The sequence below is a fragment of the Protopterus annectens genome, chromosome 5.part0 (genome assembly GCF_019279795.1).
Source record: "Protopterus annectens isolate FY-2018-M chromosome 5.part0, PAN1.0, whole genome shotgun sequence".
Taxonomy (NCBI): domain Eukaryota; kingdom Metazoa; phylum Chordata; order Ceratodontiformes; family Protopteridae; genus Protopterus; species Protopterus annectens.
Genome location: NC_056735.1, coordinates 960709449 through 960731994, shown reverse-complemented (window position 1 = coordinate 960731994; position 22546 = coordinate 960709449). Strand labels below are relative to the sequence as shown.

At 41.2% G+C, this 22546-nt stretch overlaps 1 protein-coding gene across 1 annotated transcript in view; it reads left to right on the top strand.

Moving 5' to 3' along the window:
• The window catches only part of LRPAP1 (LDL receptor related protein associated protein 1), an 807807-nt gene that overhangs the window by 404525 nt on the left and 380736 nt on the right, over window positions 1-22546 (top strand). Inside the window, exon 4 of the mRNA XM_044071944.1 lies at window positions 16869-16989. Within this exon, the coding sequence (XP_043927879.1) occupies window positions 16869-16989 (121 nt within the window). The remainder of the gene's footprint in view (window positions 1-16868; window positions 16990-22546) is intronic.

Here is a 22546-nt window from a genome sequence, read left to right as displayed (position 1 = left end):
TCAAATGCACCTGCATATCAATCAGAAAGAAATGTTAGCTGTACAGAATGCTCTGACAGCCTTCAAGGACCACATTCTTCCAGGACAACTAATGGTAAAGACAGATAACACAACTGTTATGTGGTACATAAACAAGCAGGGGGATACACATTCTTGCCCCTTCTGCAGACTAGCCATGGCATTGTGGAACACAGCCTTGAGCTACTAAGTGCACCTACAAGCTCAATTTCTGCCAGGAAAATTAAATACACTGGCAGACGGACTAAGCATAAACCTCATGGACCCACACGAGTGGAAACTGGAACCAGGGATTTTCAACCGGCTTGGTGAATACCTCAGGATCGCATGATCGAGGAAACAAACCTACAGGAGTGAATACTTCTCAAATTTTTCCACCATCTGGAATTCGTACTTCGCCAGTTCTGGCAGAATCTTCAAACGGACATTCAAACGGCCTTCCAAGTACAAGCAAAAGTGCCATTGGCACAAATTCTGTAAGTACTTTAACTGTTTTTCCTAACTTGGAAGACTGGTTTAAAGACCCGGCTTGTTTCCTGAACGGATCAGGATGGAATAATAATAATAACAGAGTGGACAATGAGAATAGACTTACAAATCTGCTTAAAACATATGGTCTAAAACTGTTTCGTCTTAAGAAATTACAAATTGAGGTACAATATCTCACTGAATGTACTATAAGCCAACAAGTGCCTAAAGGACTAAGGCAGTGGCGTTACCCTACAGGTTTAATCCCTCATTCATTTTTTCATAAAGAATTGTTAAACTTATTTGATAGACGGGATTGAGTTTATGAATATTTTGATTAAGGACTGTTGTGAACAAATTGAAAATTTAAAGACTGAATTAACTGAACTTGACTCGTGTATTCATAATGATATTGATTTTTTATGGTACAAATATGATTTTCTACATATATTTACCAGTGTTGATAATGCTTTATTGAAAATTAAGGAGAATAAAAACAAAAAGTTACACAGGGACTCCTTAGCATATGCGAAAGGGATAGCCTATCCATTACCATCTTCTAACTTGAATAACAACTTAAATGCTTTTCCGAACCTAACTCCTGCTGATTCGGACGATTGTGGAGATTATTCTGATGAGAATAATGGTATCATTAATGATACTACACCAATCAACACATCTCCTTTAAGGAGGAGTGAAAGGTTGGCCAGTAGGACCATAAATGGTCATACAAGTAACAATAGAAAGGTTACAGATAATCTTAATTCGGATCAGGATTTTCAGGGGAACAAGAGTCAGTACACTGGGGGGCAACAGAAATATCCACAACATCAACAACATTGGAAAAAGAAAGGCCAGAACAGGAGAAGGAGATAGACTTTATTCTGAGTCCCATACCACCTTTAGTTCTAACGAATTCTTCTCAAGGGTCAGTTCAGATCTTAACGAACAGTACTCAGGACTTTAAAATATATAATTTTTCATCATTCAGCCCTAGTTTAGTACTCATTGAAGTTCTGTCCAAAGGTTTAACCTTTTATCCCTTCCAACAGAGGTGATTTGTTAAGAACTCTTATTGATTTAAAAATCTTTACTCGTAAACTCAGTTTGAATGTACTTTTTGGTAGTAATTTGAGCTTAATTAGAGATTTCAGGGTTACTAGTATTTTTAACCCAGCACTCAACCCAACCATCACATTGTTTGAGAGAATTTGTGAGAATGACATCAGATGTTTATTTGAAAAAGGATCTTTTAGGAACCCTAACTCACATAATTTGTCTAAATTAGAAAAAGAAACTTTGGATGAACTAAAGTTTGCCAATATTCGGATAATGAAGCCGGATAAAGGGGGTGGGTTAGTTTTTATGGACATAGAAGATTACAACAATAGAATGGCCTAATTTACTGAGTAATGCTGCATACGTTAAGGTTTCCTTGAATGAATTCAATGGGGCCTACCAACGTATAAAAGGGTTCATCAATGATTTATTTATTGATGAACGTATTGATGTTGACTTGCATAACTTTTTGGCCATTTCTCACCCCTTGGTACCCATCTTATTCGGCTAACCTAAAGTACATAAAAATTTACAAGATCCCCCTTTCTGCCCTATTATAGGCGGTAGACAATCTATCACCTTCGGATGTGCTAAATTTTTGGATTCTAAACTTATAAATGCTCTATCAAATGAGTCCCAGATATGTAAGGATTCATGGGCATTTTTGGGAGCTATAAACGAATTGCCTTTTTCAGAACACTTCTATTTCCTTACAGTAGATATTCGAGATTTATACACTGCTATCCCACAAGATATTGGATGTGAGTGGGTTAGGGATTTCCTATTAGAAAAAACGACGAATGGTTGTGATATTGATATGGTTATTTATCTATTGGAATTGGTGTTGAACAACAATTATTTTCTTTTCAACAACGAATATTACTTACAGAGGACGGGTGTGGCCATGGGCTCTCCCTGTGGAGGTACTTTTGCCAATATAGTCATGGCTTATTGGGAGAAAAATTTTCTCTTTAAAGATCCAACCTTCAAGGAGAGAGCTGCATGGTACACCCGATACCTAGATGATATGTTCCTTTTATGGCGTGGTGACAAATGTTCAGCGGAACTTTTTGTTCAACACATTACTAAATTCACCAGCTTTTTAGATTTTGCATGGGAATTTGACATTGACATGATATCATTTTTAGATGTCAAATTGATTAAAAAACATTTATTGAAGTGTTATAATTCAAAAATCTTTAGGAAACCCACGTATTCAAATAGATTTCTTCATTTCTCCAGCGGCCACCCTTTCGTTCAGAAGAAAGGTGTAGTCAAAGGACAAGTTGTGCGTGCAGCCAGGATGACTTCCTTAAATTGTAATTTTCTGATAGAATGTGAACTTCTCAAGGAAATGTTTTTGAAACGGGTTTATCCTATTAAGTTGGTGGACAATGTTATTAAAGAAGTAACCTTGAAAAGATCAAGTGGCCATTTTAAACCTTTATTAAATGCATTTGATTGTAACAATGTTATTGGTTTTGATGGAGAAAATCTTGATCCTGTTGTGGAACATACAATGTCCAACAATAATATTGAATCTTCAGGAGATTCAAGTATTAATTTACTGGACTTAAACTTAGTTTCTTCTTTTACAGAGATTAAGATGGCAAATTTAGGTTTTATTACTACCTTCTCTATGGATGCTCGTTTAATAAGATCAATTATATACAAAAATTGGTCTTTTCTTAAGGATGATTGTATTATTAGGAAGCATGTAGGTGATTCCCCTTTAGTGGTTTTTAGAAAAGGTAGGAATCTTAAATGTCTTCTTGAGTTTGGTAATTCAAATTTATGTCTACCTCATTGTGGCATGTTTAAGTGCCAAGCATGTCGTTGGTGTAAACATATCAACGTTACCACGTCCTTTATTATTAATGGTATAAAATATAATATTAAAGGCAAATTTAATTGTAATACAAAGGCCGTGGTATACTTGGCTAAATGTTTAAAATGTCCTGCTTTTTATGTAGGATATATGAACATTTATATGCAACTGAGAAAAGAAATTTGAACAATGCCTTTGCAAGACACATCAAAGATTGTATTGACCATGAATTTAGATTTTTAGTTATCTAGAAATTGTGTGAAAATATTAGAGGGGGACCTAATGATTTGAAGTTGGACCATATGGAATTAATTTGGCAACTGAAGCTGAATGCTTTGGTTGCACCAGGATTAAATGATTCAGTTTCTATTAAGAGCCTACTAAAATTGAAGGCTTTAATGCATTAGATCCATTTAGGAATTTTCTAGAGAGGTTTTGGGAATGTTTATTCATGTTAATTTTATGGATAAATGGTCTTAACTTTATATGGATAAATGGTCTTAACTTTAAAGTGTTGAGTTGTTAATTAGATTTTATGTTGGGAGTTTTACTGCTTTAAATTAATGTATAATTGCCTTTTAATTACAGGATGTGATGTCACTACTTTGTTTAATATAAATGGCAGTTATTCTTTTATAAATTTGTCTGATGAAGTTTGCTTAACCTAGTAAACGAAAGCGCTAACGTTTATAATTTATTTGGTTCAGTGTGGTTTTTTCCTTCATTTTTTGTTTTAGTTTAATAGTTCAAGTTTTATCAGTTAGTTTTTTACGATTTTCAACATGTTGACAAGCAAATGGGGGAGCCCAGATATAGATACATTTGCCTGTCCCCCCAGAACTACCAATTGGACAAATTTTGCACAAGGATTCCCCACAAACAAGCCTGGAAAGTGGATGCTCTGTCCTTCAGCTGGAAAAACCTGTCAGTCTATGCCTTCCCCCCTCTGCCCTCCAAAGTACTACTAAAAATCAAACAGGACAAACCAAGGATGATTTTGATTGCTCCAGACTGGCCGCACCAATACTGGTACCCCCTCCTGCGCAGTGTGTCATGGTTCACCTGCCTCAGACTCCTTCCCTGCTTTCTCAGCAGGAGAACCAGATTCTGCACCCTCAGCTTCTAACACTGAACCTTGCAGCCTGGCTAATTACCTAAGCTCTCCTTTACCATCCCTCAGCAAACCTGTGATGGATATCATTTTAGAGGCAAGGAGGCCTAGTACTAGAAAATCTTATGCTGAAAAATGGAAAAGATTCTGTGCCTGGAACCAATCCCAAGGGATGAACACAGCACCACCCAATTTACCTCAGATTTTACAATACTTAACTGAGATGCTTCACAATGGCCTGTCTTTTTCCTTCATTAAAATCCACGCCTCAGCCATTTCAGCTTATTATAACACAGAACCTCCCCTCTTCTGTCATCCACTGCTCAAACTGTTCCTCAGAGGGGCCAAAAATTTGAGACCACCCAGGAGAGCTCCAACGCCAGCCTGGGACCTTAACTTTGTCTTGGAGAAACTCACTCTACCTCCTTTCAAGCCAGCTGCTACTGCAGACTTAAAATTTCATTCTTGGAAAACAGCTTTCCTTTTAGCAGTCACTTCCGCTAGAAGGGTATCTGAATTACAGGCCCTTATGGCAGTGGAGCCTTTCATCATCTTTAATGCGGACAGGGTGTCCCTCAGAACCAATCCATCCTTCATGCCCAAGGTGGTATCCAGTGTGGCTCTTAATCAGTCCATTCATTTGCCAGCCTTCTTTCCCAATCCACAAAATAAAGCGGAACGGATACTGCATTCCTTAGATATGCACAAACAACTTAGATTCTACTTGGACAGGACTAAACCTCAAAGGAAATAACAACTGCTGGTGGCATTTGCTGCAGGGGCAGAGGAGAAGGCTTTTTCAAAGCAAACCATTTCTAAATGGATAAGCCATTGCATTCATTTCTGCTATAAGCACCATGGAAAACCTATTCCCCCAGGGGATCAGACCTCACTCCAAAAGGGCTGCATCTACCTCTACAGCCTTTCTCAGGGGTGTCCCAACCAGGGACGTCCTAGAAGCTGCTACCTGGAGTTCTGTACATACTTTCACCAAGCATTGTCATTTGCCAATTTTTTCTAAACCCAGAGCTGGCCTTGCCACTGCAGTCTTGCAGGGCCTTATAGCTGGCCCTAATGCTGTCTAAATTCCTCCTCCCAACTATAGCTTTGGGAATCTACCCAAATGTAATGACTGCAACAGTGAAACCCGAAGGACATAGTACAGTTGTGTACACTTACCATAAATGTAGATGTTCGAGTGTATTCACTGTTGCAGTCCTGGTTACCCTCTCTCCAGCCCCCTAACTTTTGGCTATACCTCTACTTTCCTTTACTATGCTTAAAAGCCTTTTTGGTGTATTTGCTTTTTTGTTGGAGGTATATCTTTGTGCTTTTATGTTTACTTGCTTCCCATTAGGGGGGCACCTGACATCTGGGGCAAGAAAAACTGATGTAATGGCGTTGACTGCATGTTTTATACACCTGACGACCTGACGTCATTGAAGAAGGGACAGCAACTGACGCAGGGCCCAAAACTTTGTTAATCAGGCCGACTGAGGGCTATCTGCAAGCAGATAACCCAAATGTAAAGACTGCAACAGTGAATACACTCTAACATCTACATTTATGGTAAGTGGACACAACTGTACTTTTCCTGGGGTCAGTTAATGATCTACCCTTGTGAAGTGATATAACCGTGGCCGTCCTCCATTCTTGTGATACAAAGCCTGTTTTGTGAGTTTTGTTTGTGTCTTTTGGCTTTTCCCGGTTAGGGGTCGCCACAGCGGAACTCCGGTCCGCTAATGATTGGCAGTTGATTTTTACTTACCGGCTTGCTAGGCCTGACGCACAACCTTCAACGAAGGTACGCCCATTCACGCATGTCTCCACGCAGAAGACGCTCTAGCTGAGAATCGAACCGGACAGTGTCTTACTGTGAGGCGACAACGCTACCACAGCACCACCACCGCGGGTACAAAGCCTGTTTTGAGAGTATAGTTGAAAAGTGACTCAAGTGGTCCTGATAGATTGTTTCCAGCTATTTATGAGGCATCCCAAAATGTTGTTGAAGGCACATTGAGGCTCTGTGCTTGGTGTTAGTGAGCACTGCTGGGACCTGCTGCCTGTTAATACTTGGGGGAGGGGGTATACTAGTAGGTGTTTCATGGAGGGAGGGAGACAGTGGGGGGAGGGGTAAAGTTTAAGCTGAATTTGTCAGCCAGGAGGAGAAATGTCAGTAACCAATGAAATTAGGGAAGATATTTCTAACACTTAACTTTTATTTTGACAGTGTGTTTATTGGTATGCTCAAACTGTGTTAAGTGCCCTTTTTCAGGGGAGATAACACTCAGATTCTAATGCTGTATCTGTTCAGAAAATATACTTGCAAGACATGTGAAACAGACACTATTGAAGCCATACACACTAATTATGATTGTTTAAAAATAAGCAATTACATACAAAGCATTGTAAGGCAGGCTTGATTGCATCCATATGTACTAACTATGACGAGCATGACCGACAGATATTTATAGAATAAACCTGAAGTACTGGTTATATCCTTTTATTATGTACATTAAGTAAGAACAGTTTCTGTACTGTATACTTGGGTTGAAAAGGATAGATTCTGGCCTAAATGCTAAAAAATGGGTAAAGTGGGAATTTAAGATATCTGAATATTAAAGTTACCAGAGGGGTTAGTGAAAAAAACATTACACGAGAAGTAAGAAAGAGGGGGATACTAGAGCAGATAAATAGTAAGCTTCAATAAAGTAATGTATACCTATCCTGGTGTGGAACATGAGCAAAGCCTTGCATCGTTTAAGTAGTTTTTTAGAGAAAATTTGAAGGATTGAAAGTAGGGGTTTGTTCTGATTGGTATAAGGACAGTGTTCCAAACTTTAGCAATAGAGCAAGAATATAGACCGCATCCTGCAGATTTGTAGGCTGTCTGAACAGTGAGTTATGAATTAATCTCAGTGGATGTTTGGGGGGTATTTTTGTAGAGTTGGAGTTAGGGTAGGGTACATATCAGGATAGTGAGCAATTTTGAATGCTGTGAGCAACTTTGTAAACTTGGAGAGAGTTTGATCCAGATGAGTTTTTAGAACAGTACAGTGATGGGTACTGTAATGAGTGTTTGATGTGAATTTCGCAACTTTATCATAACAGTGTACAAGTTTTTGTATAGCTGGGGTCAGGAGGTTTGTGAGGCTAGTAGCACCATAAAGAAGAAAAGGCAGGAGAAAAATGTTTGCTACAGAGATTCTAAGTATATTGGGCTCAGGAAGTTTCTTGCTCTAAAGAGTAAACAGTTTTTGATTTTTGTTTGTTATGGGCATTTTGTAAATGGAAATTTGAGTATGCGATTATCATCTGTTGTCCTACTTTAATAGTTTAGTGTAAGAGGCCAGTTCAATACTGGTGTTAAGGGAGTATGTTTTAAAATTATTTTTTTTTGTGGGGCTGGGCTTTGGATGATAAAAGTATTAATGTGTTCTTATTGGGATGAGGCATGAGTTGAGAGTTATGTAGCCATTTTTCAGTAGCATTGAGGGATTCCTGAATAATTTGTTGATCTGCTGGATCATTAGATGAACATAACTGTTAAGTCATTGGTGTTCTGCAGGAGAGATGCATGTTGTGTGCATGTGTGTAATGAAATGTTAAAATGTTAGAGGAGAGGACCAAGGATTGATATATATATATATATATATATATATATATATATATATATATATATATATATATATATATATATATATATATATGCGTGTGTGTGTGCGTACTGCCTTTGGCATTTGTCATTGAGGTAGCTCTTGAACAAGTTTAGGGTTTCTGGTGTTAAACCTAGTAAGGACATCTGTGCAAAGAGTTTAGAATGGTATACTGTTTCCGAGGCCTTTGACAACTCAGGGAATAGAGCAGAATCTAATACTACCCCTGGCTTTATTGATTTGTATCCATATATGCTAGTAGAGCTATATTAGTACTATGGAATGGCTGAAAACTATGCTGAGTTGGAGTTATTCCTGGCTGAGATCATTTTAGAAGTTGTTTTCTGGATGCTCTCTTCAAATATATTTTGAAAGGGGATAGAATTGCCGTTGGTCTAAAATGTGTGATGTCTGAGTTTCCACCATTACTGGGGAGAGGGATATGTGTGACTTTTTCAGGTTTGGGGTATGCAAGATTCCTGTATGGTTATGTCTATAAAAATGAATATGGGATAAGCTATACTGCTTTCTGTCATTTTAAGAAATTTGGTAAATTATCTGCAGAGATAGAACCGATTTTTAGTTTGCTTAAGAGATGTTTTATAGCAGCTGAAGACAAGGCTGTAGGATAAATGTAGACTTAGTTTTTGTTAGTTGTGCAAGCTGTGCATAGGTAAGACTGGAACATTTTGATGTTCTTCGTGTTTCACTGTTGCAGTATTTACATTTGGGTAATCTGCTGGCAGGTTGCCCTCAGTCAGCCTGAATTTCAAAGTCTTGGGTCCTGCGTCGGTTGCTGTCTCCTCTTCCATGACGTCAGGTCGTCAGGGGTATAAAACAAGCAGCTGACGCCATTTTCTTCAGTCTTTCTTGCCGTGCAGTGCCCGAAGCAGAAGCAGTTCGCAAGTGCCGGTCAGCCGACTCCTGAAATTTTCGAGTTTCAGAACTAAAGTCTTCACTAAAGCTAAGTACCCCATTGGGGAAACTTTTTAATTGCTCCATTCCGATGTCAAAAAAAGTTAATAATTGTATTACTTGTGGGAAGCAAATACCTCCTAAGGATTTCCATTTATACTGTATTCCTTGCCTAGGCCCGGATCACAACGTGCCTGGCTGTCAGTTTTGTGCTAGATTTAACCAACGCACTATTAAGCGTTGGTATATTTTTGCCTCAAAATATTTTGGAAACCGATTTAACTACCCTGAAATGTCATCAGATAGCAATCAGACTACCGGAGTACACAAAAAAAAACGCAAAGAAAAGGACAGAGACAGACCGTCAAGGTCCAAAACCGACGACGAAGCTTCTCATAAGCCAGTCACTGGTTCGCCGGTACTCAAGTGAGGCGCTTTCCCAACCCCTGATACCCGCTGCTTTCGAGTCGCAAGCCCCTGCCGAGACCCATGTGTAGTCCGTCACGCCGCAAGATACTCAAAGTATTGTACCCACGGATGTCTCTCCCTCGAATGGGACCTGAGCCGCTGAGCGGGCACCGGCTTCTGAGGGTGTATTCAGGCCTCAACATTTTTATATAAAACCGACAGCTGCAAAATCAAAGACAAAAGCAACTTCTAAAGCTAAAAAAACTACTAATGAGCCATGTGCACAAGCCGCTATGCCTAAAAAAACTGATGATCAAAATGGCTGAAGACCTAATTAACCTTGATCAGGGGTTCCCAACCCCCTCCTGGTAAGAGGCCTAGGCAAGACACTGATTATGAATCTTCAGATCAGGTTTCTATTTCTTCTGATCAGGAATTATCTATTCATCCCTATGAGGATTCTGATGCAGAGGAATCTATCCCATCTGCATCACCTCCTGAGGATTATTCATTTGCAGAAACCTTGCATACTTTGAGGGAGCATTTTCACTGGGAGAGTCAAGATTTCTCAGAATCAAAAAAAGAGGCTCAAGGATTTCCTTCTCCCTCAGCACAGGCCTTTAGCCATCCCCCTGTTTTAGACATTGTGGATGATGTGTTTTCGGAGTCAAGCTTGACTCCCGGCTCCCAGCAAGCCGGACAGATATTACAGGGTCCCTGACTCACACACATTTTTATTCAGAAACCGTGCTGCTGACCCTGAAACTATTTCACAGGGTCCAAAGGGAGTTAAGGCAAAAAATCCTACCCCCTCTGACAGAGATTCAAGGGCACTAGATAGATGGGGAAAGAAAGTCTATACATCTGCAACCTTGACAATTAGGGCCTTAAACTGCCAGTTTCATATGCTCAAGTAACAACATGTTATAGGATTGCTGAAACAGAAAATTATGTTGATTTCTGAATGTGCAGAAAATAAAGAATTGCAGGACTTATTGCATGCAGCTGAACAAGTTGGAAAGCATACTTTGCAATGTGGTTTTGATTCCTTAGAGGCCTCCTGCAGGGCCGCAGTTACTGGATCTGTGATTAGGAGGCATGCCTGGCTAAAAGAGCAAAACTTGCCAGATCATGTTAAAGCTAAATTACTGGATGCACCTTTACAGCATGATACTCTTTTTGGTATTAAAGCAGAAGAGGTTTTAAAGAAAATGGAAGACTAAGCTAAGTCTATGCAAACTGTAAAAGACTTCTTACAAGTGCAGCCACCAAGATTCAGTAAACACTGGCCTACAAAAAATTGGTCCTTTCCTGTGTCCGACAGAGCTCAAAGGGGCAAATCCAAACGCCCTAAAGGTTCTAGATACCAGGCACAAGATTCTTACAGGTCAAAGCAATGGGGTGCTTCTACCTCCAAATCTGGAGGAGATAAAGCGCAACCCTACAGAAAACAGTCCCAATGATTTCCCCTCTGCCATCACCAAGCACTTGCCTTTTGGCAGCACCCTTGGGGGGGGTGGGATTAGCACTTTTTGCTCAAAATTGGCAGTTAATAACCCAGGACAAATGGGTGCTAAACATAGTATCACAGGGATACAGATTCCATTTCCATACTCTGCCAATGGCAAACGGTTGGCTGGATCTGCCAAAAAATCAATTGGCAGAGGCACAGAAACAGGTTACGTCCCTCATGGATACGGGGGCTATTCAGCCAGTACCAGAACAGGAAAAAGGACAAGGTTTTTACTCAAGACTGTTCTTGGTACCCAGAAAGGACAAGGCCTGGAAGCCAATAATGGATTTATCAATTTTGAACACATTCCTGGACATTCCAAAATTCAAAATGCTAACTTTGCAGCAGCTTCTGCCCATGCTGGGCAAGAACGCTTGGCTGGTGACTTAGACCTAAAAGAGGCATACCTGCATGTCCCAATAAGGGAATCATTCATAACATTCCTGGGTGCAAGTTTGAATACAACTGCCCAGATGGCTTTCCTCATGCCAGGCAAACAAAGGCAACTGACTAATTACTTCAAACTGATGGCAACAAAATCCAGTTATCTGCAAGACAAACTTTGCAGGCTTTGGGGTTCATGGCATCCTGCATCCTACTGATTCCATATGCAAGACTGCATATGAGGAAACTTCAGTGGTACCTAAAAAGTTTATGGAGTCAACATTGTCACAGTCTGGAGACAATGATTCCTCTCATTCCCTGCCTACAACAGGAGTTTCTATGGTGGGCAAAGGCATGTCACCAAAACATGGGACGGGCCTTCACTCTATCCCATGCCAGCCAAACTTTAACAACAGACGCATCAGATTATGCATGGGGGACCCACCTGGCAGGAAGATGCATTCAGGGCATATGAACTCCAAAACAAATGCATCTGCATATCAACCAAAAAGAGATGCTAGCTGTTCAAAATGCCCTGACAGCCTTCAAGGACTTACTTTATCCAGGACAACTACTGATAAAGACGGACAAGACCACGGTTATGTGGTATATAAACAAGCGGGGGGGGCATGCACTCATACCCCCTTTGCAGACTAGCCATGGCACTGTGGGACACAGCTTTGACTTTCCAAGTACATCTTCAAGCTCAATTCCTGCCAGGAAAACAAAATACTCTGGCAGACGATTTAAGCAGAAACCTTATGGACCCTCACGAGTGGAAGGTAGATCCCCAAGTCTTCAGCATGATAACAAAGAAATGTGTGAGCCCGGACATAGATCTGTTTTCCTGTCTTCAAAATTGTCAATTGAAAAGATTCTGCACAAGGACTTATCACAGACAAGCATGGAAAGTGGGCGCCCTATCCTTCAGTTGGAAAAACCTATCAGTTTACGCTTTTCCTCCTCTGCCTCTTCCCAAGGTCCTACTAAAAGTCAGACAAGAGAAACCAAAGATGATACTAATTGCCTCAGACTGACCCCGCCAATACTGGTACCCAATCCTAAGGAACTTGTCTCAGTACCCAGCTTGGACCTTACCTCAAAGACCTCAATTACTGTCCCAGCAAAATAATCGGATCCTGCACAATCAGCTCCAAACACTGAACTTGGCAGCATAGCTGATCATGTAGTTATGCAAAAAACACCTCTCAGTAAAGCTGTGATGGATGTCATTTTGGAAGCCAGAAGGCCTAGTACTAGAAAATCTTATGCTGATAAATGGATGAGATTCTGTGTTTGGAATCAAGCAGAAGGAACTGATGCACCAAAACCAAATATTCCTCAGATATTACAATACTTGACTGAGATGCTTGACAAAGGCCTATCTTTCTCATGAATAAAAATCCATGCCTCTGCCATTTCAGCTCATTACAATACAGAGCCACCAATCTTTTCTCATCCTTTACTAAAGCAATATCTTAGAGGAGCCAAAAATTTAAGCCCTCCCAGAAGATCACCAATACCTGCATGGGACCTCAATTATGTGTTGGAAAAGCTCACCCTGCCTCCATTTGAACCAGCTGCTACTGCAGATCTAAAGTTCTTATCATGGAAAACAGCTCTGCTCCTAGCAATTACTTCAGCAAGAAGAGTCTCAAGAGCTACAGGCCCTCATTGCTCTGGAGCCTTTTATCATATTTTACCCAGACGGGATGTCTCTGAGGACCAGTCCTTCATTTATGCCTAAGGTGATTTCCAGTGTGGCTCTTCACCAAACTATTCATCTACCAAACTTTTATCCAAATCTGCAGAACAAGGGGGAGAGAATTCTGCATTCCTTGGACGTACACATACAGCTAAGATTCTATTTGAGCAGGACTAAAGCTCTAAGAAAAACTGAGCAATTACTAGTAACTTATGCTGCAGGATCAGAAGGAATGGCTATTTCAAAGCAGACTATTTCAAAGTGGATAAGCCACTGCATTCATTTCTGCTACTTATACCATGGCAAACCTGTGCCCAAGGGCATTAGGTCTCATTCCACCAGAGCTGCAGCTACTTCAGCAGCCTTTCTCAGAGGAGTACCAACCAAAGACATTCTAGAGGCTGCTACTTGGAGTTCTGTTCACACCTTTACAAAGCATTATCATTTGCCTCTCTGCTCTAAGTCCAGGGCAGGCTTTGCCACTGCAGTTCTGTAGGGCCTTATAGCCGCCCCTACTGCTGTTTAACTCCAGCCTCCCATCCATAGCTTTGGGATTCTACCCAAATGTAATGACTGAAACAGTGAAACATGAAGAACATAGTACAGTTGTGTACACTTACCGTAAATGTAGATGTTCGAGTGTATTCGCATCTTCTACAACTTATGTGGTGTGTTTGCTTGTAGATGAAGGTAAAGTTTGTATTGTTGCATGTGTGTGTGTATATATATATATATATATATATATATATATATATATATATATATATATATATATATATATATTGCTACCTTCTTGGGGGCACTTGACATCTGGGGCAAGAAAAACTAAAGAAAATGGCATTGGCTGCTTGTTTTATACCCCTGACTACCTGACATCATAGAAGAGGAGACAGCAACCAATGCAGGACCCAAGACCAAGACTTTAGAATTCAGGCCGACTGAGGGCAACCTGCCAGCAGATTACCCAAATGTAATGACTGCAACAGTGAATACACTCTTAACATCTACATTTATGGAAAGTGTACACAACTGTACTTTACAGATGCTGTATACCGTCTATAAAGTAAATATTAAACTGTATGGTGGTGTCAATTGGTGTACTATTTGGAGATGGCTTGGGATTATATTTTGCCCTTGTTGCTGTATTTCTTTAATACTTAACCAGAGCTTCTTAGGATCAACTTTGCTGTTAGTTTGGCATTTATTATACTATGTCTTTTTTGTCAGAGATTTTGTTTTTGCATGATTGTAAAGATTTGATTTTTGTTGTGTTTTTTTTTTTTTTTTTTTTTTTTGTCTGTCAGTTTTTCCAAACTTTTGTCTCTAAAATGCATGTTTTCTTATAATCTTGTTTAACCAGGGTACATTGTGTTTATTCTCTTATTTCTAGGTGGTGCTGTTTTGTTTACGATATCAAGGAAAATTTAAATTGTTAAGGCATCATTCAAGGGGATGTTTTTAGTGTGTTCCAGTTGATTGAGGAGAACTTGGTGTTGAATACATGTGGGATAATTTTAGTTAGGAAAGCCTTGTTGTTTTAGGGTGTTAGTATGCAGCATTTGATAAAAGTAGATAGGTGATGACTGAGGGAGCTTGGTAGAGTATGCGAACAACTAAATTTGGCAGGGTCTGAAACTAAAATCCAATCTGGTCATGAACTTGTTTTTACTAAAGTATGTGGAATTATGTGGAATTTTCTAAAAGTTCTTCAAAGCCAAGTAGATTTACAGTGAATTTGGGTGCAGTTGATGTGAGGTCAAGCCAACTTATGTTGAAATCATGCAACATTATAGTTTCATGAGTGATGGGAATTCAGTGCAGAATTTCCTATAGTGTAGTAATATTGTCACATGGGGGAATATGTATCACAGTAATATAGATTTGCTAGTGGTTGTTTAGCTTCAGGAGAGTAATAAGGAGTTCTGCTTTATTGAATTTTGTTGTGGGAGCATCATATGGGGTTAAGTTGTAGTGACTTGGGTGCATTATTGTAACACCATCACCATTTCTTGTAGAATACCATATCTCTACTGTTTGGCTGTATCCAAGTTTCAGTTATAGCTAGGATATTCAGCTTTTGAAGGGAAGTCCATGTATGCAGTTCTGTGATTTTATTTCTTATACCTCTAGCGTTGATAGTAAGAGTTAGTTGGCTAGTATTGGATGGTTGATGAGTTTGGTTGGTGTGATTTGTCATGTTAGTTTCGCCTGTTAGCTGTTTGATCCAGAGTTTGGATGAATATCACCATCGGGTAGGATTGTTTTAAAAAAATAGTATTTCTAGATACTACTTTGGAGATATTCTATTCAAAGGTATTAGTTTTGGCTGCCTCAAAGCTGAGGTGAGTTTAAACGTGGAATAAATAAATGAAGCATCCTGGTAGAGACTAGCTACTACAGTACTGGAATTTGTCTGAAAAATAGGATTGGCTTGTAAAAACCTAGTTTGTGAGATGATTGTATTTTGGAGACTTTCTTAATGGGTATGGTAAGGTCAGACATAGTGTAGACAAGTTTACACTGTGAACAAATATATTTCAATGGTTATGTCTTGTCTGTACTTGGTATAGTTAAAGGAGAGAAAGGCAGTTGTAATATGATTTGGATAATGTTGGGGTATTAAAGTTGGTGATTTTTAAAGGATTCGAGAGCTTTAGTATGTGATAAATGTACAAGTGCTTGCAGTGATAGGGAGAATGTATAATTGTTCAGATGTAGCTTGTAAGGTAATGTTATGTAGTAGGGAGTTAATCGAGCAGGGTGGTATGAGATTATTTAGCAATGGTAATTTGTTATATTGATTTGGTTTTGTAATTTGGGAGGGAAAGATGATTATGGTGGTGCTTAGTTAAAATTTTGGATGAGGTGATTGGATGAGGTGAGGGTGGATAGGAATTGGAGGTAAGAAAGGGGAGTGAAGTGGAGCTGGTGTGTAGGGAGGATGAAATGGACCGGGGCCCACAATTGACTGAGTTTTTTCTGTAAGAATATATCCAGTAGAGTAATAACTCTGTCAATAAATAGTAGTGGAGATGTAGTTTTTGTTTCAGAAATTTTTTTGAACAGGTATAGGGAAGGTTTTCAGTTTCACTTTATATTCCTGTACAAAGAGGTTTGAAATGACTGAAAATAGTAATACTTTAAGGTGAGATGAAAGTATGTGAATGACTTTCTGCTCATTTAAACTGCAGCTGTTAACAGTAAAATTAAGAAATTATGGCTTGATAGAACAGATAATTTGTTAAAGAATAGATAAGTTCATTGGCTAGGGTCTTGAAAGTTTTTCTGTTTCACAAAAGGATAGTAACAGTATTTGATTTTGCAATAGTCTCTTAAATAGTAGCTTGTTCCTTCGTAGTAGAGTGCAAGGAGGCAAGATTTTTTTTTTTGAGGTGAGGAACACATTGGGATATGACTGTATCACACTGTGTTTTATTTATCTTTTGGTGAAGGTTTAGGTCAAAGAGGGTTGGATCTCCAATGGTTTGAAAGGTTAGAATTATCTCCACAGAGGAGTCTGTAAGAGACCAAGTAAAGAGAGAGTACTGACAGTTTATCCTGATAGCTTTTTGAGACCAAAGTGGAAGAGTATGCGACTGTATTAGGCCTATTTACAGTACCCCTCAGACCTAATAATGTGGGCCTTTAGTTTTCATTTTTTGCACATTTATACTTGTGGTTTTCATTTTATAATGTTGAGTATACCATTTTTCTTCACTTTTTTAAACCTTTATGTTGCTTTCCATTTAAGGCATTTTTAGAATGCGCACTAATTAAAAGCTAATAAATTAACATTTTTTCAGGCAAAGTCATCTGGCAAGTTCTCTGAAACCGAACTAGAGAATTTACGTCGCGAGTTTAAGCATCATAAGGAAAAGCTTCAGGAATACCAAATTCTCATGGATACTATTAGCAGAACAGAAGGTACAGTTCCATTTTCTACTGAGAATGAGATTTTTCAGCTTCATCTGTGATGGTCACCTCTTTTGAATGACTGCATACCTAAGCAGATTTTGTTAACGTTTATAATTATTTAAAATAGTGGCAGTTTGACCTTTACTTTGTGATAATGACTATTTTTAGAATTAGTCATTACTAGTTTGTTAATTGAAGTCAGTAAATAATATTTGTAGCAGTCCTTTTACTGTGTCTAATTGTTAACTGTGGCATCTGATCAAGATTAATTCTACGACATCCCTGACTGCCATTGGTGCTGGTTTCAGTGTTGCGTTCTGAAAGAGTACTTTTTGTATTAGTTGTATGGCAGAAACAGTAATTCTGAAAATTCCAGGACCAGGTTTTCCTGGTGAAGTGTATTAGTGATATAGAAATACACATACTTTTATCTTGAAAGATTATTGCTTTTAAGTCTTCCAGCATAAAGTTAATTAAAAAAACACATGAAATGGTAGTTGGTATATTTTTGTACAGTTGTATGTGTAGAGTTAAGTGTACTGGACTTGAGTGGCATTTTTCTTTTGTGCAGTTGTTAATTTTTCCTTAAAGGTAAGGATTGATGGCATTGCAAAAAATGTATTTGATATGTTCACTGCTTTTGTTAGTGCTTTATTAAATCTGTATTGATTCCTTCATGCATGTTAAGAAAACTGTAATAAACTCAAAAATGTTAATTGATGTTGTTCCAGTGTTCTGTGCATAAGGGGTCTCCTGCTAAAGATATCCAGCAAGTATACCAAAGCCTTAAGGTCTTATAGGCCCCGTACATCACAGATATGCTCCCTGTGCAAGGCAAAGGGCATAAAGGTGATGTATGGTGTGAACCCTCAGAACTACTTTGCCACCAGTCTGAACACATTTCTTCTGTGCTGGTTACCAATCCATTTTTTCTCTCCTTTTTCTATTTTTTTATGGTATTTGTGTTCATGTCATTCAGGATGGGAAAATGTCAGTGTGGGAGGTAGAATTCCCATAAAGACCATCATGACCAATGTCTTTTTTCACATGGGTGCGTCTCAAGACCATTTTCAGTGCTGTATCTGATGAGCTTTTGTGCCTAAGACCCTACATAGTCATCTCTCCTCCTTGTCCATATATCTTAAGAACCAACGATTTAAGCTGCTGGCTCAGGGTGCTATAGCAGAATCCTGTCCCAAGGACCAGATGCCTGCCAAGAAGAGCAAAAAGATTAGGCCCAAGCCTGTTGCTGTCCTTCCTTCCCTGGACATTTCTGTAGAAGCTAATGACGATCTTGAAGACTGTCCAGTCTTGCTTCGGATTCCAGTGCCACAACTTGTCGGAGGCCATCATGGATCTGCATTCTCACACGTCCTTTGAGGCTTTTCCAATGTCTGCATCTGGCGTTGAGGGGGAACCTCGGCTGATTAATGTCTGAAGGACCATGTTGCATTCCTCAGATATGAGTAAGGGAGGAAGTACCTACCACCATTATTGAATCTCTTCAGGGGTCTGAACCTCTGAAGGTTGTTTTGGGCAGAAGTCCCACAGAAGAAAAGATGCAGAAAACTGAACATATTTCTTCTGTTAAAGATCCCCAGCGTGAGTTACAGGATGATGTTAAGTTGTCTATCTCGCCTTCATTCTTGCTGGATGGGTTCGGAGCCGACCTCGGCTCCGACTCGGCCACTCTAAAAGTTCGAGAGTTGGTTCCACCGGCTCGAGGCTCCCCTTATATCCCACAATGCTAGGCGTGAGTTACCTCAGATCTCGTTTGCCGCTACAGCTATTGAGACGTGTTGCTTCACCGGCTTCAGGTTAGTGTAGGAACTAGTTTAAAAAGTTGAGTTTAAACCCTTTAATTTAGTTTTCCATACAGTTTCCCCTTACCTTTAACGTCTTTTATCCCTTTAATCTAGTTTTTCTTTAATTTTTTACCTAAGAACTTATAGTTCTTCCCTTAGGCCTTCGGGCCCTCCCATTCCCTTGGAGTGTGTGTGTTTTTTGTAGGGAATTTATACATTAAACAACTAAATTCTTAGTTTAATTTCTATTTTTAGTTTTTTAAGTATAATCGGTGTGCTTGTGTTTGTGTGTGGTTACACTTGTTCCTTGTTATGTCCAAGGATTCGAAGGTCTCAGGCTTCAAGAAGTGTGACTCGTGCTGTCAGAAAATGTCTCTGACAGACGGTCACACTTCTTGTGTACTGCCTGGGACCTTTACACCTGCAGGACTCTTGTGCTGTTTGCCATGGCTTCAGCCCCAGAGTCCTGCAGGAAAGAAAAAATAAACTTATTTTAAGAGGTTTACTTAAGCCTGAGGGTTCCCTTACTGTTCCTTCGGGAAAACCCTCCAAGGCTTCTAGGTCTTCGGCTCCAGCATCTGAGCCGAAGCCTAAGGCTTCGAAACCTCCGTCTACATCGGCTCCGGCTGGAGCCGATGAGTCTCAGACTGTAGTTTCTGTGGTTTCCTCGGCTCCGGCTGGAGCCGAGGTATTGGAAATTCCTTTGTCGGTTCCGACTAGACCTTCGGAACCGACATCTAGAAAGAGGTCCAGGTCACCGTCCCTTGGCTCCGTTCATTCGGCTCCAGCATCTCCCTTGCTGTCTGAACGGAGCCATATATCTCACTCCTCTAGGTCATCGAGGCTTTCGGACCATGACCTTCAGAGGGTAGTGAGTCGACTTCTTAAGTCCGAGTCACTGGCCCAAATGCTTCAGAGCCCGACTCATCAGTCGATGCCTGACACTGTCCCCCATTATGTTCCTCCTCCGACTCCGTTGAGCTCGGAGCCGAGGCGTTTCGGAACAGAGACTGTGGTAGCGTCGGAGCCGATACAGATGTCTTCGGCTCCATCGTTGGCTCTGATTTCTTCCTTAGAAGAATCTCGGCGCCGGACTTCCCTCGTCGGCTCCGAGGGGGTGAGTGGCATTGGACCCTTGTCCGACCCCGCTCTCCCTCTCGGAGCTTCGGCGCTGGTGAGTTCGGCTCCGACATCGGCCTCGGAGCCATCACTGTCGGTGCCGAGGGAGGTTTTTAGCTTTTCGGAGCAGGGACCTCTGGCTCTGCCTGACAGGGGTGCGTTCGAGGTCATGCAGAGTGTGTTGGAACCTGGTTCAACTCCACAGTCGGCTCCGTCCGCCCCTCCCTCTTCGGTGCCTCAGGTCAAGTCGACTCACTCCCTCATCCCAGACCGCAGAGAGCCAGCTCCTCTGGAATCCCCTGTGGGGATCTCATCCTCTTCCGAGGCCTCTCCTGATTTGGCAGAAGAGCCCCCTCGGAAGAGAAAGTGTAAGAGGAAACACATAGACTCACCTGAGTCCGTCACCTCTGACACAGATTTAGAGGATTCGAGGGTTCCCCGTTCCCCTTCTGAAGATGTCTCATTTGCAGACATTCTAGAAATCCTCAAGCAGAGGGGAAATTGGCCAGCCCTCAACCATTCGGAGGATGAATCTGTGTACCTTGAGGCGTTTGGCTCTCGCCCTTCCACCTCCTGGGTGTCTCCCCTTGACCCCCTCATGCAGGTGGTAGCAAAAAAGGCATGGACGGCTCCTGATTCAGTGGACCCCACTCCCAGGAGACCCTCAAAATTTATCACGGCACCAACAGATAAACAATTTCTGACAAAAGGAGTTTCTGTGGATGCTATGGTGGTTGCTGCTGCCACTAAGAAGGAACTAGCTGATCCTTCAGTGCCTGTCCATCCACCTAACAAGGAATCTAGATCTATGGACAGGTACGGAAAGCGGATGTTCTCGTCAGCGACCTTTGCAATGCGTTCGCTGAACTACCTATGCCATTTTACTCGTCTTCAAAGAGACTTGATCAAAGAAGCGAGTGATATGTTGAAGGATCCTACAGCTGCGGGTTTTCAAGACAAGATGAACACTCAGCTGGCTACCCTGAACTCCATAGCTAACTCCTCCATGCGCCTCCTTTCGTATGCGGCGGATGGAGCGAGCAGGGCCGCAGGAACAGGAGTGGCCTTACGTAGGCATGCCTGGATGCGGTTATGCAATTTTGCGGACCCCTTTAAAACGTCTTTCACTAATTCCCCGTTTGATGGATCATCTCTTTTTGGTCCTCAAGTGAAAGAAACCTTGACTAGATGCGAGACAGATGGCAAGACTCTTTCTGCCGTTGGAGTCCGTTTTTCTACTCCTTCTAGGCCTTACCCCAAAGGCCAGAAGAGTGGAAAAATGTGGTTCCGCAAACAATCTCAAGGGACTACGCCTGACGCACAGAGTCGGTTCCCCGCCAGAGGCTGAGGGGGGAACAACAATGGTAGACGTCGCCCTAGAGGCAGGGGGGGGTCCGCAGAACCAGGGCAATCGAGAAACCTTCTCTGATAAGCCCTTTCAGCATCCCTGAGGTGTTGCCCGACTGCCCACCTTCGGAGGCAGTCGGGGAAAGATTGTCACTGTACCCAGAAGCCTGGCTATCCCTGACTCAAGACAAATGGGTACAGTCCATCATTTCCGAAGGCTATTCCATTCCCTTCGTTCGCATTCCAAACCAATAAAAAAAATCCCTTCCAGATGTTCCGCCCGCTCAAAGGGATCTTGCAGCTTTGGAAATTTCAAATCTGCTTGCAAAAAGAGCAATTCAGCCAGTTCCAGCAGACCTGCAAGGATCCGGAATCTACTCCAGGTTCTTTTTAGTTCCAAAGAAAACAGGGGACTGAAGACCAATTTTGGATCTCAGTATCTTGAACAAGTCAGTCAAGAAAACAAGATTTCGGATGGTCACGCTGCAGTCCATCCTTCCCCTATTGGGAAAGGGAAACTGGATGTGCTCTATAGACCTTCAGGATGCGTACTATCATATAAAAATGAACAGACGCTCCAGAAGATTCCTCCGCTTCAGGCTGGGAACCAGTCATTTTCAATTCAGGGCCCTGCCCTTTGGTCTCACCACTGCCCCCCGGGTGTTTACCAAATGCATGGCAGTGGTAGCTTCTCACCTGAGACGTCAAGGATTCCAGGTGTTTCTATATTTGGACGACTGGCTCCTCACAGCTCCCACCAAGCATCTTCTTCTAATGGCCAGGGACTACACCTTTCGCATTTGTCAAAATTTGGGCATTTCAATAAATTGCGAAAAGTCTGTTTTGTCGCCTTGTCGTACTATTACCTTCAAAGGCACAAATCTAGACACAGTCAACATGTCTGCGAGACTAACAGATCAGAGAATAACAGACATACACAAACTGGTCTCGCTCCTCTTCAGCAGCAACAGAATCAAAGCCAGGTTAGTTCTGAAAGTGTTGGGGATTATGGCGGCTGCCATACCTCTGCTTCCATTAGCCAGATTCCACATGAGAATCCTTCAATGGATGCTCTTCACACAATGGTCATACCAGCAACTTCCGATGTCCCACACCATTATGATTACGCAAACATGCAGAAATCATCTTCTGTGGTGGATGTCTTCCCCTCAGCTCTTATTGGGAAGACCCTTTGTTCCTTCCCCTCCGGTTGCTACTCTGACAACGGACGCCTCCCTGATCGGGTGGGGGGGGCATTATCAGGGCAGAACTGTCCAGGGCACATGGCAACCAGA